General features: G+C 37.2%; 1 protein-coding gene across 4 annotated transcripts in view; it reads left to right on the top strand.

Moving 5' to 3' along the window:
• Window positions 1-11,030, top strand: part of LOC139706418 (broad substrate specificity ATP-binding cassette transporter ABCG2-like) — a 57,117-nt gene extending 46,087 nt beyond the window's left edge. For 3 of the 4 annotated variants that reach the window (XM_071614431.1, XM_071614430.1, XM_071614429.1), the window contains 6 exons: window positions 3,767-3,856; window positions 5,050-5,174; window positions 6,282-6,436; window positions 8,745-8,834; window positions 10,004-10,089; window positions 10,436-11,030. In XM_071614431.1, the coding sequence (XP_071470532.1) occupies window positions 3,767-3,856; window positions 5,050-5,174; window positions 6,282-6,436; window positions 8,745-8,834; window positions 10,004-10,089; window positions 10,436-10,583 (694 nt within the window). In that variant the 3' untranslated portion in view covers window positions 10,584-11,030. Of the gene's footprint in view, window positions 1-3,766; window positions 3,857-5,049; window positions 5,175-6,281; window positions 6,437-8,744; window positions 8,835-10,003; window positions 10,090-10,435 lie in introns of those variants that run through there. The other variant, XM_071614432.1, reaches the window with a different exon arrangement.
• Window positions 11,031-16,190: the final 5,160 nt, after the last annotated feature.

The following is a 16,190-nucleotide window of genomic DNA, read 5'->3' as shown; positions in this document are numbered from 1 at the left end:
CTTGTGATCCTCCTTCCTCAGCCTTTAGAGTCACTGGGATTTTGGCATGGGCCACTATACCTGGTGAGAAGGATTTGAAAAAAAGAAAAAATATCAATTTATTATTTTTTTATTATATGAGAAAATAGTAGACTAATATTTCCAGAGCTATTGTCTTCTGTACAGGGAGAACAAAGGGCTATTAAGGGAAAATTCTGGGACAAACTCATTGTGTGCCTCTTAAAAATATGCATAATGTACACATGGTGCTTGAGGTAGCTTTTTGTCAGAACTGTTGGTACCAGTTCCCAGGTCTGAACATCTTTATGACACTGATTTTCTTATTCTTCTTGTTAATTAACCATGCCTGAGACAGGAAGAATGTTATTCTTGATTCCCCACAGATAAGGAAGGAAAGAAGGAAAGGAAAAAAATGTCATTTTTTAAATAAGCCCTCTGCTTTTAAGTAGCAAGATGCATAATGAAAATCTAAAATGAATCCCAGATATAGGCCAATTGTATTTTTTTTTAATTTTTTTTCTAATTTGTTATATGACAGCAAAATGCAGTACAATTCATATTACATATATAGGCAAATTCTTCATATCTCTGCTTCTATACAAAATATATTCACTCCATTTGTGTCTTCATACATGTATTTTGGATAATGATGTCCATCTCATTCCACCATCATTTCTACCCCCATGTCTCCTCCCTTCCCCTCCCGCCCCTTTACCTTATCTAGAGTTTGTGTATTCCTCCCATGCTCCCCCTCCCTACCCCACTATGAATCAGCTTCCTTATATCAGAAAAAACATTCAACAATTGGTTTGGGGGCGGTTAACTAACTTCACATAGCATTGTATTCTCCAACTCCATCTCTTTACCTGCAAATGCCATGATTTTATTCTCTTTTATTGCTGAGTAATATTCCATTGTGTATATATACCACAGTTTCTTTATCCATTCATCTACTGAAGGGCATCTAGGTTGGTTCCACAATTTGGCTATTGTGAATTGTGCTACTATAAACATTGATGTGGCTATGTCCCTGTAGTATGCTGTTTTTAAGTCCTCTGGGTATAGACTGAGGAGTTGGATAGCTGGGTAAAAATGTGGTTTAATTCCCAGTTTTCCAAGGAATCATCATACTGCTTTCCATATTGGTGGCACCATTTTGCAGTCCCACCATCAATGTATGAGTGTTTCTCTTTCCCCACATCCACGCCAACACTTATTGTTGTTTGCTTTTGAATGAAAGAATAACCATAAAATTCAATTCTGTACTCAGGTATAGTGAATTTTCCATTTATTGAAGTAGATGGTGTTTACCTATGAAAAGACAATTATTACCTCTGTTTTCCAGAGTTAAGTCACTTTTTTACCTTCTAAAGGCAGAAACCTCTGGATTTTTTTTTTTACAACTCTGTTAGTATTTATGCCCTGCATAGATGGCATTTCTTAACCAAGCCAAGCATAATCACAAGGTCTTGAAGCCATGAACCATGTATACTGTGCAGCAGGAAGCCAGTGGGAAAAATAGTGAGAAATCTGTCATCAACTGCAGTGTTAAAAAAGTGAAAAGCTGACCATCACATGTTTTGGTAGAAAAATCCATAGACATACAGGAGTATAGTTGTTTTTTCAAATGTTTTCTGGAGAAATTGGACACTAACCTTTTTGAATTTGCATTTTTGAAAGTCGTTTGCTACATTTTTAGAAGATTTTGGACTATGTGAAAGTGGCCTCTGTGTGTGGTTCATCTAACTCTCCTTTAATGATCAGATGATTAGTGATTGATTGTTTCGATTAGAAAATGATGTCTCTGCTTTCTCTCTGGAACCAAGTGGTTAGAGCTTCCTTTGAACATGATTATCAGTCCTTCATTTAAAATTGCTGTGAAGGCCAGTGGTTTAGTACTCTTCTTTGGAATCAAGTGGTGTCATAGCACGTCTTCTAACTGTGTAACTAAGGAATTGGGTTTGAATCCAGTGTAGACTGTGAGCTCCTTTGAATTCATAGCCTTAATGGGTTGTGATGACAGCTAAACAAATTAAGACAAAGATGTATTTTTAAAAAATATTTAAATCTAGTAATCCCACTTCAGTGTATTTACACAAAATGTTTTAATTCAGTTAGTTGAAGAGGAATCTGCACCCCCGTGTTCAGTGCAGCCCTGTGCACAACAATCAATTCAGAAATCAATTCAAGTGTCCATCAGATGAGGAATGAATAAGGAAAATGGGTGTATGCCCAAGGGAATGCTGTTCAGCCTCAGGAAAAAATTTTTACCATTTTTGACAACATGGATGAAATTGGAGAGAACATTATGCTTAAGTAAAATAATCCAAAGAGATAAAAAAAAAAACACATGTTATCACTTATATGTAAATTCTGACACTATTGGACTCTTAAAACAGTAGAATGGGGGGTTCCAGAGACTAAAATATGCAGGAAATGATGTGATGAAGGTCAAAAGTACAACTCTCAGTAAGGCAAGAAGGATAGGTTTTGCTTTCCTTTGAGATATATTCAGCAGGGTGGTGAATGCAGCAAATAATAATGTACAATTCAAAATTAGTGAGCATATATTTCAAACATTTTCATCATAAAAATGATGAAAGTTAGAAGTTCAACCCCTGGTAACCAAAAAAAAAAAAAAAAAAAAGTTTCCTTGTTTTTAAATCGTTTGAATGATGCACACATCGTCTCTTTACATGTTTACACCATTATCTTCCCTGTCAGTTTAGTTGTCTGCTTAGGCAGGGAACCCCATCCCTGTTTCAAGGATGTTGTCAAGCTCCCATGAAATCCTTATTTCTGTTGAAGCTTAAATTAACCGGACACTTTGCTTGCTAACCCTCAATTATTTTACAGAGATGTACATATTAATACTCTTCATACAGGTGATTGAATTCATTTTCATTATGAATAAGCATCAGTTTGATGTCATTTTATCACTTTGGAAACTCCATAGGCTACCCACCTCAAGGATGGTGTCCAGGCTTTCTGATGTCCTGTGTGGGTGCCCTCCACTCTCTGGCATTTTCCTCCACATGCCCTATTCTCTTGTTACTTCACTTTAAAACCAAATTGGGGAATTGAATACCTTAACCCTTTGGAGCTTTATTTCACTTAATGTTTCTCTTCATATATTAGGAATTATACTCAGCATTTCTGTGAGTTAAACTGAAGATGAAAGTATTTTTCTGATCTAAGTGTTAGCTCAGGCTGTAATAGCAAAGCATCATAGACTCAGTGACTTACATGAGAAACCTTCATTTTGTTTCAATTGTACATTCTGGAAGTCTGGGGTCAGAGCCCCCTTCCAGCTGGTCAGAATTCTTTGTGGGTCCCTCCCTGCCTGTAGAGGGCTCCTTCCTTCCCCATATCTCATAGCACAGAGTGTCTGGGGTTTCTTCCTCTTACAAGGGCACCAATCACATCACAGGGGCTCCACCCTCATAACTTCATCTAAACCTTATACTCCCCTAAGGACATACTTCCTAGTACCATGGCATTTGGGGTTATTTCTTTAACATAAATAAAAACAAAAATTAGTGAATACAAGTCAGTGCACAGCAAACCACACAGAAATTTCAATATGTGCTATAATGTGGAGTAACTAGGGCCCCACCGAGAACACACAGGGAGAGACCCGATGAGGTGATGCTTTCCTGTCTGTTTAAACCAGAAGCGTTCTACTCTGGAATGAGTTCTGTGGGAAGAAACCAACCTAACAGTGTGACTTGACTGAGCTGCTTTTATTCCCATTCTCTCCTGACAGAGCACTGATGCTCTTCTACCTAATGGCCTACCAGTGTGGCTTCAGCAAATGGACGGTGCAGCACTTTGTGCTCCAGAAGAAGCGTTTTGTGTGAGTTGGCCTCTATTCAGAGAAAGAGCACTGTTGGCTGGTGGCCAAACTGTTTCCATCCTATACTGGGCCAGGGATTTGATAATGGGGATTACTGGAAAATTTCTTTCCGTTTCATTACTATTCCATTCCTTATTATTTAAATTGAAATTTAAATTGAATATATTTATCATGAACAGCACAAACTTTTGAAGTAAATATAAGGATTACCAATATTAACTGAGAATAGCAGTCTTAAATGGAGTAGAAAATCAAGAGCATGTAAGGGCTGCTACCCAGGGAAAAGAAATGTCAAGGATAAGGTGTGGTCGACTAATCCCAATTCTTCAGAGAAAGTGAGGAGTAAAGAGAGTAAGACGTGTCTTTTGTTTTTAAAAAGTAATACGTCATAAGGACCCTCTCGAGAAAAATTCAGGGGATTTGGTAGGCATTTAAGTGTTGCATTAGCAGCAAATTGGAAAGGATATATGAAGTTAACAAAGTATATGGCCAAGCGCAGCCCTGAGTGGGTCACAGAGTGGAGAGAGCCAGAGGGCAGCCTTACAGGAAAGAGCAGGATGGTTTTATTCCTTGTACTGTTTAAAGACTTGCCCATGCCCACATTCCCAGGACAGGAATCACCAGAAAGGAAAGGAATGAAGACATGGATGAAACAGTTTGGAATTTGGAAAGAGAAGTGTTTGGAATAGCAAAGGTTAAGATTTGGTATCTAATAAGCATGTATTGTTGGAAAGCATGATCACTAAAGAAGGAAATCATTTTCATATTTTAACATGAGAATGGAATTGAAAAGAGTTTGGGGGATCTTCAGCTACATTGGAGGCTTGGAGGGTAACAACATCACCTTCACATTGCAAAGTGAGGAAAAGATAGTCCCTTGTACCACTGAGATTAATCCTTTCTTCTGGCAGAGCCAGTCTCAGAGGGAAAGCAGAGTCTCTGAGGAGAGTGAGGAGATGCAGACTGCATTGCTGGAAGGGTTATATGGGGCCAGAGTGGGCAGCAGCAGGAGAGGTGCTGATGCCCCATGGGAGCTGCACCTGAGGGGGGAAGGGCCTGGGAAATCAGCCCAGGGCCTGTGAGCAGCTGCAGGGTTAGACCTGGTGGCAGCAAGAGTCTGCACAGCAGCATCTCCTCTGGGCTCTGCCTTTGTAAACTAACCTGGCGTGTTGGTATATATTTATATTCTATAGACATGAATCCACCAGTGGGTATTACAGAGTGTCATCTTATTTCTTTGGAAGTCTTTTGTCTGATTTACTACTGGAGATGTTGTTGACAAGTTTTGTATGTATTTGTACACTATACTTCATAGTTGGTAAGTAACAAGACAAAGAGGATGTGTCTTTACTCTTGGATACGAGGAGAAGTTGACTTCTGTTTGCAAACATGTTTTGGGATCCCAAAACTGTAAAAACAAGCTATAAGGGAGAAAGTACACATCTACTGTATCTTCTCTAAAATAGCGAGTTAGAATGTACATGCTTTTCTAGACTTTCTAAATGAACTTTTTAAAACTACTTATAAAACTATAATTTACCTGTTGCCACCTATAAAACAATACAGATGCTGTGTGTCTTACACAAACATAGACTGACTTTTTCAAAGTATTTGAAACTGTGTTAGAGGAGCTGGAATATTTATTGTCTTTTTCTACTGTTTTTCTCTCTCGACATGTATCTCAATATAGATATGAAATATAAATAGGCAGTAACATCTATAGTATCTGTAGAGACACATAGAGAGGCACAAAAGAAATCTTCATACACATATATTCTCTCCCTGCTCACTTTTCAAATGAGAGGAAGATGGTAACTTGGGGGTTTATTGATTTAATGAAATTATTTGTTTGATGAAGTAGACAATATCATTTGTGCATTATGCTCTGGCTTCACCCCAGACTTACTGAATTATCATTTATATATGTTTTACAGATAAATACCCACCCCCTCCACACACACACACACACACACATTCACACACACCAGAAATTTCTTTGACAACACATTATAGAATTTGAACCAATAATGGAGTTTACAACCTTCTGTTTTACAAATAATACTTATGGCATAAGAATTAGACACGAGATCTAGAGCCCTAGATTCCTCATCAGTGTTCTTGTAGTCGTTCCCAAATCCTCAGATCATGTGACATAGAACATTAACTCATGATAATTATAAAGTAGTTTAAGAAACTTAAGAGTCCTATTCTGAACCATAGAACCATGTGGCAATTTGTCTATAAGGACTTAAATCTGAAAATACATCCTCTCAATTATGTGACAGAAACAATAAAATTGTTTGAAATAGTGGGTGACATTTTTGTCCTGTTAGTACTGTTTTCTCAATGTTATACTGATATTGGCACAATAAATATTCCCTAATACACAGGGGGCTACACTGGACTAATCCCTTCTTTTTTTAAGTATCCAAGCCAGGAGTAGAGACTTTCTTCATCATGTTCTTAACCCTCTTGGCGGTAGCTTTTTCATCCATTTCCATGACCCTGGCCTTAGTAGCAGGACACACTGATGGAAATACTGCAAACCGTATCATGGACTCCTATTTTACATTTCTGATGGTGAGTGTGTACTGTGCTTCTCTGGGATGTATTTTCACCCTTGTTTCTTCTTCACCTTCCTGTCATGTAAATCCATATTTGGGGATTTGGTAGGTGGGACTCTTATACTTTCAGGAGGCCACAGACTGAAATATAGTTTACATTAGAGAAGATAACACTTTCCTAAGGAGTGTTATCTAATCTCTTTTGGTAGTTTCTAGTTACTTAATTTAGGCACCATGTTCTTACTAATGATCTTTTAATAGAGACTTTTTGGTGACATATTATGAAATATTGATAAATTGGAACTTCAAAAAACAGAAAAATTAGCTGATTCCCTCACAAACACACAGCTCTCTGCCTGCCTTTCATGCTGGTGTTAGAGAACTTCTGGCTGTGTAAGCAGCAGAGGTTTGGTTGGATTTACTACCCCCCAAAGTGAAAATGAAGCTCCATGAGAAGTGTAACAACAGTCTAGTTCCGATGCTTCTTGCATTTTGAAAATATTTTAAAATTATTGGAAATTCTAAAATCTATAGTTTTAGGTCCCCATTGTCCTGGATCCTGAGGATCTCTTACATTAATATATTTTTCTTTCATCTTTTTTTATAAAAATATAGGTTACTAAGTCTTTATAATTTATGCTTTCAAAATTAGCACAAACATAAATGAATCAACAGATAAATAGAATAAATGTCCACATTCCATCCACTACAACATCAGCTATAGAGACATGCTCAAACTACAGTAGGAAGAGATGTCTTCCAATGACACTTACAAAGCACATACTCTTTATTAAACACTGCTTATTATTGAGTTATAATTATTCATAATATTAGGGTTCATTTTGGCAGAACCATTCAAGCATGGCTTAGCACATACTCTTGCCAAAGTTTAGTTCTCTGTTTCCGAATTTGGCAACCACCAATGAATAATTAATGAGAAGTGATAAGTGTTGTTTATATTTCATCTACTGTAAAGGAAATGTACTTCAATCTAAAAAAAAAAAAAAAAAAAAAAAAAAAAAAAAAAAAAAGATGTTTTGTTTGATTTATTGATACTTTGATTTTTTATTTAAAAGTCTCCATGTAGAATTTTAAAAGCCAGTCATAAAATTGCATTTTATTCAGAGAGTCCATATTGTCCATCAGGCACTTGTTAGGTCAAGTCTGATGTTTGCAGGCACACCAGCACTATCATTGGTGTGCATACCCCCACACACCTCACACCGGTTCGGACAAGAGTGAGGTGGAACTCAGCCTTTCCTCTCATTCATCTCCAATATTCCTTCCTGAGTCAGCATTGTTATATTGCTTTTTACTTGCATTAAATGAAGAGATTTACCACATTTTTCTGGTGCACTACACTGCATTATTTAGTTTATCAATTCTAGCCTTTGGGAAACCTGAAGCCTGCAATTCTGAAGCCCAATTTAATATTAACATCATGAATACAAAATGCAAACACTGTAAATAACAACACTTATTAACATATGGGAGTAGAGAGGGGTATGTGATGCTCAGGAATGTTCTTGTATATGTTTCTAGATTTTCAGGATTATTAGGGGCAACACAATGTAGGAATATAATTAGAATAGTGAGCACAATAAGATCCATAGTACATGCATTCTGCATTCTAAGATGCAATCAACCACAAACAGAAAACTTACAAAACAAGAATTGTGTGTGTACTAAATATGTACATTTTTTTCTATTTTTTACTCATTATTCCCTAAGCTACTTAGTATATATGGCTATATGTATATGGTAAAATCTACACACATAGCATTTCTATGCTATTACATATTATGATAAATGTGGAGGTGATTTAAAATATGAAGGATACATATATTTAAAGTATAAACAATTTACTTGGGATTACGTGCAAGCATTATGCTATTTAAAAATAAAGGGACTTGAGCATTTATAGATTTGGATATCTGTATGCATGGGTCCTGAACCTGGGCTCTTTAGATACTTCTTAATCTTTCATTATATACAGTTGCAGAGGAAGTTGAGGACAAAGAATTGACATAGTATAATTATAAAGTAGTTTTAAAAACTTAAGAATCCTATTTTTTAGTTTATTTTATAGTATAGTTTATAGTATATTTATAGTATATTTTCCTTAACTTAAAACTATAAACAGCCTTAGTCATGCAGAGGTTTGAACATGCAAAGGAAGGTTAATGTGTAGAATAAGTGCAAAAATTTCAAGAGTTGTTCCTAGCAGAAATGTTTAGAAGATTGTAGAGTTCTTGGAAAGCATCTTCTTACAATTCTTCTTGAAATCCTTGGACTGTTCTAATTCATACTTTTTCTCTGTGTAGATTCTTTTGGGTCTGTCATTGTATTTTGGAACCAGGATAACTCAATTCTCATGGGTTCACTTCTTCAGCATTCCTTATTATGGCTTTATGGTAAGCTGTCCTTTTCTGCCCTTGTGAGTGTGTCTCCAAGATGGGAACAGAGAAAATAAAACCTACCCATTTTACCTTCCCTGGTTTGACTTAGGACCATCTCCCACCCAAGAATTTTTTTTCAAGAGAAATGGATGGGGAATCTCTAATTGCCTTCATTACCACAAGGTCAGGGAGTCATCTGGGGTTTTCCTTCTGTCATCCTGTTGTTTGAGGGTGAGAAAGGGTGGGGAGGATAAATCTCATAGTAAAGCAGAAAAATTGACTGATGCAAAACATTGTTTCTATTCAATAAGGAAATGAGAAGATGGGAGACTAGAATACATAGATCATGTTGAAAGGGAAATTATAAAAGAAACAAAGGCTATGTAACACTCAACCCTGTTTAGCAAGCTAATCAACTAAAAAAAAAAAAGTGCCTTAATACAGTGTAACCAAGAGTCTACTACCTATCATTATAAGTGGTTTTCATGAAAAGAACAGGAAATTTCATTATAATAAGTCTTCAGTGTTTAATGAACAACAATGTATCATTAGAATTATAAGGTTGTAGGATGACACAGAGAGAGCAGGAGGTAGGGGATATGAGGTTATCTAGCAAGAGTTCTTCCTTCTTGGCTAATTGGAAACAACATCCCAACTCTGGACCTCTTGATTAACAACTTCAGTCACTTTGTTGTGACAGACTGCAAATATGAAACTTGGTTTGTCTTTAAATATCATAGTAAGTTTAATAAACTAACCCCAGAAAAGCAAAGGCCAAATGTTCTGTTCAATATGCAGATACTAAGCCACTATTAGGGACAATAGGGGTGAAGAATAGAAGTCGATTGGAATAGACAAATGGAAATGAAGAGAAGAGACAGAAGACGGTAATAGAAAGGACAGTAGAATTAATTGGACATAACTTTCATAGCTTTGTATTTGAATATATGACCAGGGTAACTCTGATCATGTACAACCATAAGAATAGGCTCCTAATTAGAATAAGCTGTACTCTGTGTATGTATAATATGCCAAAATGCACTCTACTCTCTACTCTCATGTATATCTAAAAAGAACAAATAACAAAATACTATAAAGACTACACTTGAGGATTCAATTGTGACAATTCTTCAAAAAGTTTTTGAAATTTAAAACCATCATGCCTTGCTTTTTGTGTTATATAGGCTTTGCAGCACAATGAGTTTTTGGGAAGAAACTTCTGTCCAACACTCAATATAACAAACGGCAATCACTGTCCTGGCTATGTAATGTAAGTTTGTGTCCAATGTCATAAGGATTTTCCTTTTTCTGCAGTGAGGTTCAGCAAGTCCCTTGGGCTGTGACTATAAACTTGGCTGAGCTCATTAAGCCTACTTCCCCTCCCCTTAAATGAATATGATAGATATACATTTTAAGGATTAAGTAAGATATTATATGCAAGTTGCTTAGCATAGTATCAAGTTACATGTCTGCATTCAATGACTGATAGCTATTGTATGTGAAGAGATAATTTTGAAGATATTGTTAGTCCATAGTTTTCTTTAAGGAAAAGCAAATAAATTGACCAAAACTTCACAGATGCTAGGAATAAAGTTATATTTTCTGCTTAATTTCAGATGTTCTGGTGAAGAATTCTTGTTAATGCAGGACATGGATCTCTCACCTTGGGGCTTGTGGAGGAATCATCTGGCTTTGGATATTCTAATATTTATCTTTCTCATAATTGCCTACCTAAGAATGTTATACCTTAAAAGAAATTCTTAAATTTCACTTTCATTTACTGCAAATTACTTTCACATTTAAAAAGCACACTAATTTACTTTAAGTATTTTTTTTTTTTTTTTGTCTTTTGTTCAGTTCCATCACACTGTTGATCAGGAACAATTATTTTCAACAGAAAATCAAAAAACCACAACAAACTGAATTATGCATCAAAGAACAAAACCCAAAATCTAATGATATTTCATATTGTATCAATTTATCTCACCAGAATGTAAGCATTAGGAAGAATTCAGGCTAATTTATTGACCTGAAAAGAGAGAACTTGTCTCTAAAAACTCATAACAACTTTCCATTATCTCTGGCATCAGGTTCCCCATGCACAAAATGAGTAGGCAGGTTAGTAGCCCTCCAGTTTTAATAATCTGTAAAAACTACCATTAAATGTGATCTACCACTAAATAAATAAAATGTGTAAATGTTGTATGAGAAGTATGAAACCTGAATTACTCTGGAAAATCAGTGCTTTTTCTGGAATGAAAAAAAATCCATGATGATAAAAAATCACGTCTTGGATAAGGTAATTGAAGGCGTTGAACTTACAGATATTCTCTAGTGGAATTGTAAAGGTTTAGGGATCTTAACTGGAACCCTTGGGCTGCAGGTCTAATTGAGGGCCAGGGTCTGGGAATGAGGCTCTTGTGCCATTTCTGGGACATTCTGGCTCTGAAAATTCACTTTACCACCTTGCATGTCTCAGTGGTATATAATCTGGCTGCATCAGAATCTCCTAAGAGCTTTGCTAAGACACAGATGTCAGGTCCTGCCCCTCCCACTACAGGAGCACCTGCAGAGGTGCCTCCATGAAGAATTGTCAGGGCTGATTGTGACCTTTTCCAATGTTCTTTCAGCTCTGAAAATGTTACGCTTATGGTTTAATAACTTGGATATCTGTGCCTACACAAGACCCTCCCAATATTTGTACACTTATTTATTTCTGTATTCTCCCTTAACTCTTTACCTGTAGTAGAAAACTATTTACCAGTACTGTAAGTTTGTCTTTAAAACTTCTCTTTTATTGAAGGGCAATGTAACAAAAAGTACAGTTCATTGAGTTAGCATCAAAATAAAGCACATGTGGCAGCCACTAGTTCAGGCCAAGAATTAGAATGTGACCAGCACAAAAGACCCCACATGCACCTTCCCAGTCCCTGCATCCTCTTCCTATGTTCCCCTCTCTTGTTAGCAGAACATCACTGCTGCTCAGGTTTGTGAGTTACTAGTTTGTTTGATTCTTTTTTGTGCACAGGTACATTCTTAAGTCTCTCTTCCACTTTTAATAAGCTTTTAATATTTAAATAATTTTATATTTACAGAAAAGCTGCAAAGATAGTGTGGAAATTTCCACCTGTGTCCTTTTCCCAGATTCCCATAATGTTAACATTTTATATTCCAAGCTTCACCAAAGGTCAGAAATGAACCTTGAAACATCCTTGTTGGTCAAACTGCATAATTGTTTCAGATTCCACCATTTTTTATTAATATTCTTTTATTGTTCTGGGATCCAATTCAGGACATCACAATGTGTCTAGCTCCCATTTTCAGAAGAAAATACAGGAATGAAGGGATCTAAGAAATCGCCAGATGTAGACCCCTGCAACTGTGGTGTTTTGGAACATCATTTAGCCATCACTGGGTACCTTGCCACATTGCTGCAATGTCAATATAGGGACATGGCTGTTGATGTTTATCTTTACTTTAAATAATATTATTTCTTTTTATAACACTTGACTAATGCATCTTTTAACATCTGTTTTACCAGGTTATTATGTAGATATCAAAGTCAATTTTTTTTTTTATTTTTGGTGGAATTTTTCTGTATCTGTATGTTACAGTTCTCTACATCCACATTTCAATACACAGAGAGGAATATATATCCATATTTATACACAATATACACCTGCCAGATTAAAAACAACCCAAATTATCAATATCTTCTTTTAAAATTAATAATAAAGTAGATCATATTTTATTTATTCTTTGCACTATAATTGCCTTTTAACATACTTTTTATTGTGGCAACAAACACACAATATAATTATAATTTTGTTGCCTTCTAAGTGAAGGAACTTTAACAAAATGTGAATTATTTTTCATAAGCTGAAAGATAAAATATTAGTTTATAGAAATTTACTTAAGAACATGTATGTATACATATGTAATTTATTTTTATTTCCTTGGATGTCAGAACTAATATAGAATAGAAGGAACCAATCTATTTTGTGGGAATAAATGAAATGTCAGTTGATATTTATTCTCCAGTTATTTCCCTTGGGATATCGCTTAAGACTGCAAGAAGACTGCTGCTATGAAAGGTTCCTCAATATGTTGGGAGGAAGGGAAGAAAAAGTGGGTAATTTGGAGAGATGTTAAAGAGGAAGTACATGTACCACTTTCTCTGTCTTTGAAGCCATTCTCATGCACCTTAGATCTCAAATTTATTAGAATCTATTGCATTTTTATACATTTGAAACTAGTAATGCTGATTTTTTAAATGTCTTTTGCTGACTCCAGTGTATGTTCAGTGGGCTTTAGAAGAGAATTGTCAAGGGGGCAGGAATGGAGGCTGGAGGTTGTCAATGGATCCTACAATGCCTGGGATTGGTGCCAAGGTAGATCTACTGAGGGCCACTCCTATTGCTTGAGCTGGCAGCAGCAGGTGCTGATGTTGAGCTTTCAGTATGGTAATGCCCTTCCAGGAGACTGGGTCAGCTAGCAACTTGGTGGCAAAATGAGGACATGCAATAATTGAATGATTATTTCTAATGCCTTTGGGGACCACTGCACTGGGATATAGGTCCTCATGGAGTGATGTTTTTATATTGGCTGTGGCTGTTTTTGCCCTTTGAGAGCAAAGTCATTGAAACAAAGACCACTGTCACCTGCAAAGTCCAAAGTATTTACTGATACTTTATATAAGTTTGCAAAAACCTCCATTAAACCTATAGGAACTGTTCCCAAACGTTGGAATACTTAGGTCCATGAACCAAGCAATACCAGCCTCTCTCAGCATCATTTTCATGAACTCATTTGCAGAATTTATGCTTTAGGTTTCTGCACCTTTAGGACCTGATGTATTAGAGGTCCTGAATCCTGAAGAGTAGGTAGACAGGGGCACATGGAAGTACAGGAAATTTTCTATGAAATCTAACAGTGTCTGCCACTTAGTCACTTTGGGATTTCCACAGTGGTGTCACAGCAGCAGAGAAAGGAGTTATAATATTGGTCATCCCTGTAATCCTGAAGGCTGGGGTTACTGCCATATAATAGGCAGAGAATTCACAAAAGTAACTCAGTTCTCTCTGCAATCAAGTCTCTGAGGCTTCCAGAGTGAAGGTGTGGATAAGTTTACCAGAAAGCAGCTTAGAGTACAGCTGAAGCAATGGCCAAGAATGAGGAAGTTCTAGAAAGGATGGCGGAAGACACATGTAGAAAAATGTGATCATGATCAACAATGGGAACAAGCTAGTTCCACTGAACCTCTACACTTCTCCATGTTGTGTTTTCTAGAAACTACAAGTGGCCTCTCCCTCAAGCTGTCCAGAGTGGATTTAAAGTGAACATAAGTGGATCTGCATCGTATGAGGGGTGGGCTGAAGTAGGTGCTGTTGTGCTGTCACATCTCTTTGAACCTCCACTTTTGGTTGCTGCTGTAGTGGGCAGTTCCATGTGAGCTGAGCTCATTCCAACAGCATCCCTTCTCCACCCTGCACCACACCTCTCTCCACGTTTCTGCTTAGTCCTGTTTCTATGTGGTAAGGTCCCCAAATTGCAAGCAAATGTGTTGGGGAATTTCAAGGGTAACGTCCCATGAGAACTCATAACCAGCAGGAATAAGGCCAAGCAGAAATGTCTCAGCACAATGTTTTTCAGACAGGAAATTATGGAATGCTTTCCTTCATGTGGTCAGAGGAGGAATCTAGATGGTTGCCTGCAAAGGCAACTTAGGCAGCCTCTTCTCCTTTCCTATCTCATTTTCTAATACAGGTTTCTAACATGGGCTTCGGAGTAAATTACCTGTAACAAGTCCTTGTTTTGGCCCTTTTTTTTCACATAAATGCAAACCCAAACACGTTTTGAGCTGGGCTCTTCTAATTTCTTTTCCTCTACCTTTCATTATGGTTTACAGGATTGCAAAATAGAGTGCCTTTTCCGAAGACGAAGGATTCCCCATGTTACTGATTATTGTCCCCTTACTTTCTGGCTGCAATCTCCAACCCACTACTCTGAAATTCTAAGCATGCCTAACCAAAGCCAAACCCTCCAAATTCTCGCCGAGTTGTCCCTGTTCAGGTGCCAACTGGGTAGCCCCCGTTCAGCGCTGACTACTGAACCGGGGTCAGTTGGGTGACACACACAAAACGTACCTTTTTCATGGGCCGTTCAAGAAGACTTCTCCACTTCAGATGTAAGCTCTCACGAGGCAGGCAAGAGAAAATCACAGGAGGCAGGTGGGAGAGTGTGCAGGAGCATGTTCTGAAGCCCAATTTATTGAGGGGGGTGGGCATTTGATGGAATGTTCCATCCAAAAAAGGAAAAGGGTAGTATTACAACAAACAGGTGGGTGTAAATCAGCCTCATAGGGTGATGCCCATTCCCAGAGCTGGACCTCACCTGGCTGAGCAGAGGTAAGTCCACATGTATCACAGTGGATGCAATGCCAGCTCAGTACCTCTTTACTCAAGACTCAAAAGATGTGTGCATAGCTCCTGTTCAGGGTGGCCTCCGACAATATCTAGGACTTTTGTGAAGCCCAACTAAAGGAATGCGAAGACATTTGCACACTGTAAAATGTGATGAAAGTGTGAAGGTTCCATCACTTCTTCTTTCACTCCTCAATAGGAGTGAAAGCGCCACTTAGAAGGTGGCATCCACCGTCCCTAAATGAAAGAAATTGTGAACAACACAGCTATCAAAAAACAAAACAAAACAAAACAGACAACCTGAAATGAGTGCTGGAAAGGAGAGAATATAACATACATCAGGTCAAGAACATGTATATATCTATGAGCACATAATCATTCTGCCATTTGGCTAATGTCCTACTATCAAATGCTGCCTGTAAAACATGGTCTATCATTTAAAAATAGTTAATGGTATTCTTTTAGTCTTATTGTTGAGAAGATATGCATACAAATATTGAATTCAAATACAAAATATTTAGAATAATATCTATTATATAAATTATTATCACTAGAATAAGAGCAAATAAAAAAAAACTCTAAGAAGAGAAAAATAGAGAAAATAATAGGAGAGTGTTGAAAAGAGAAAAAATAAGATGGTATGCCGCAGTCTGGCTGGGCACAAAATCACGAGCCACCACACACCTTGTAGATTCAAACAGCAACTCTTTATTCCCGAACTCACACCAGCCATCTACAATCACGTTCTGGGGAAATCCACGTTCTCTGCCCAAAATCCACATCCACTGGGCTTCTGTCTCCCAAAAAATACTGTCTGAATCCCGTGAGAACTCAAGGGGAACTCAGGCAGCAGGATACGCCCTATTCCCAGCAGGAATAATCTTAAACCTTAAACCTGGAACCTAAACTGGGAACGCCCTAAACCCGATTATCCTAAACCTGGAACACC

The sequence above is a fragment of the Marmota flaviventris genome, chromosome 7, assembly GCF_047511675.1.
Source record: "Marmota flaviventris isolate mMarFla1 chromosome 7, mMarFla1.hap1, whole genome shotgun sequence".
NCBI lineage: Eukaryota > Metazoa > Chordata > Mammalia > Rodentia > Sciuridae > Marmota > Marmota flaviventris.
This window is presented reverse-complemented; position numbering and strand designations above follow the sequence as displayed.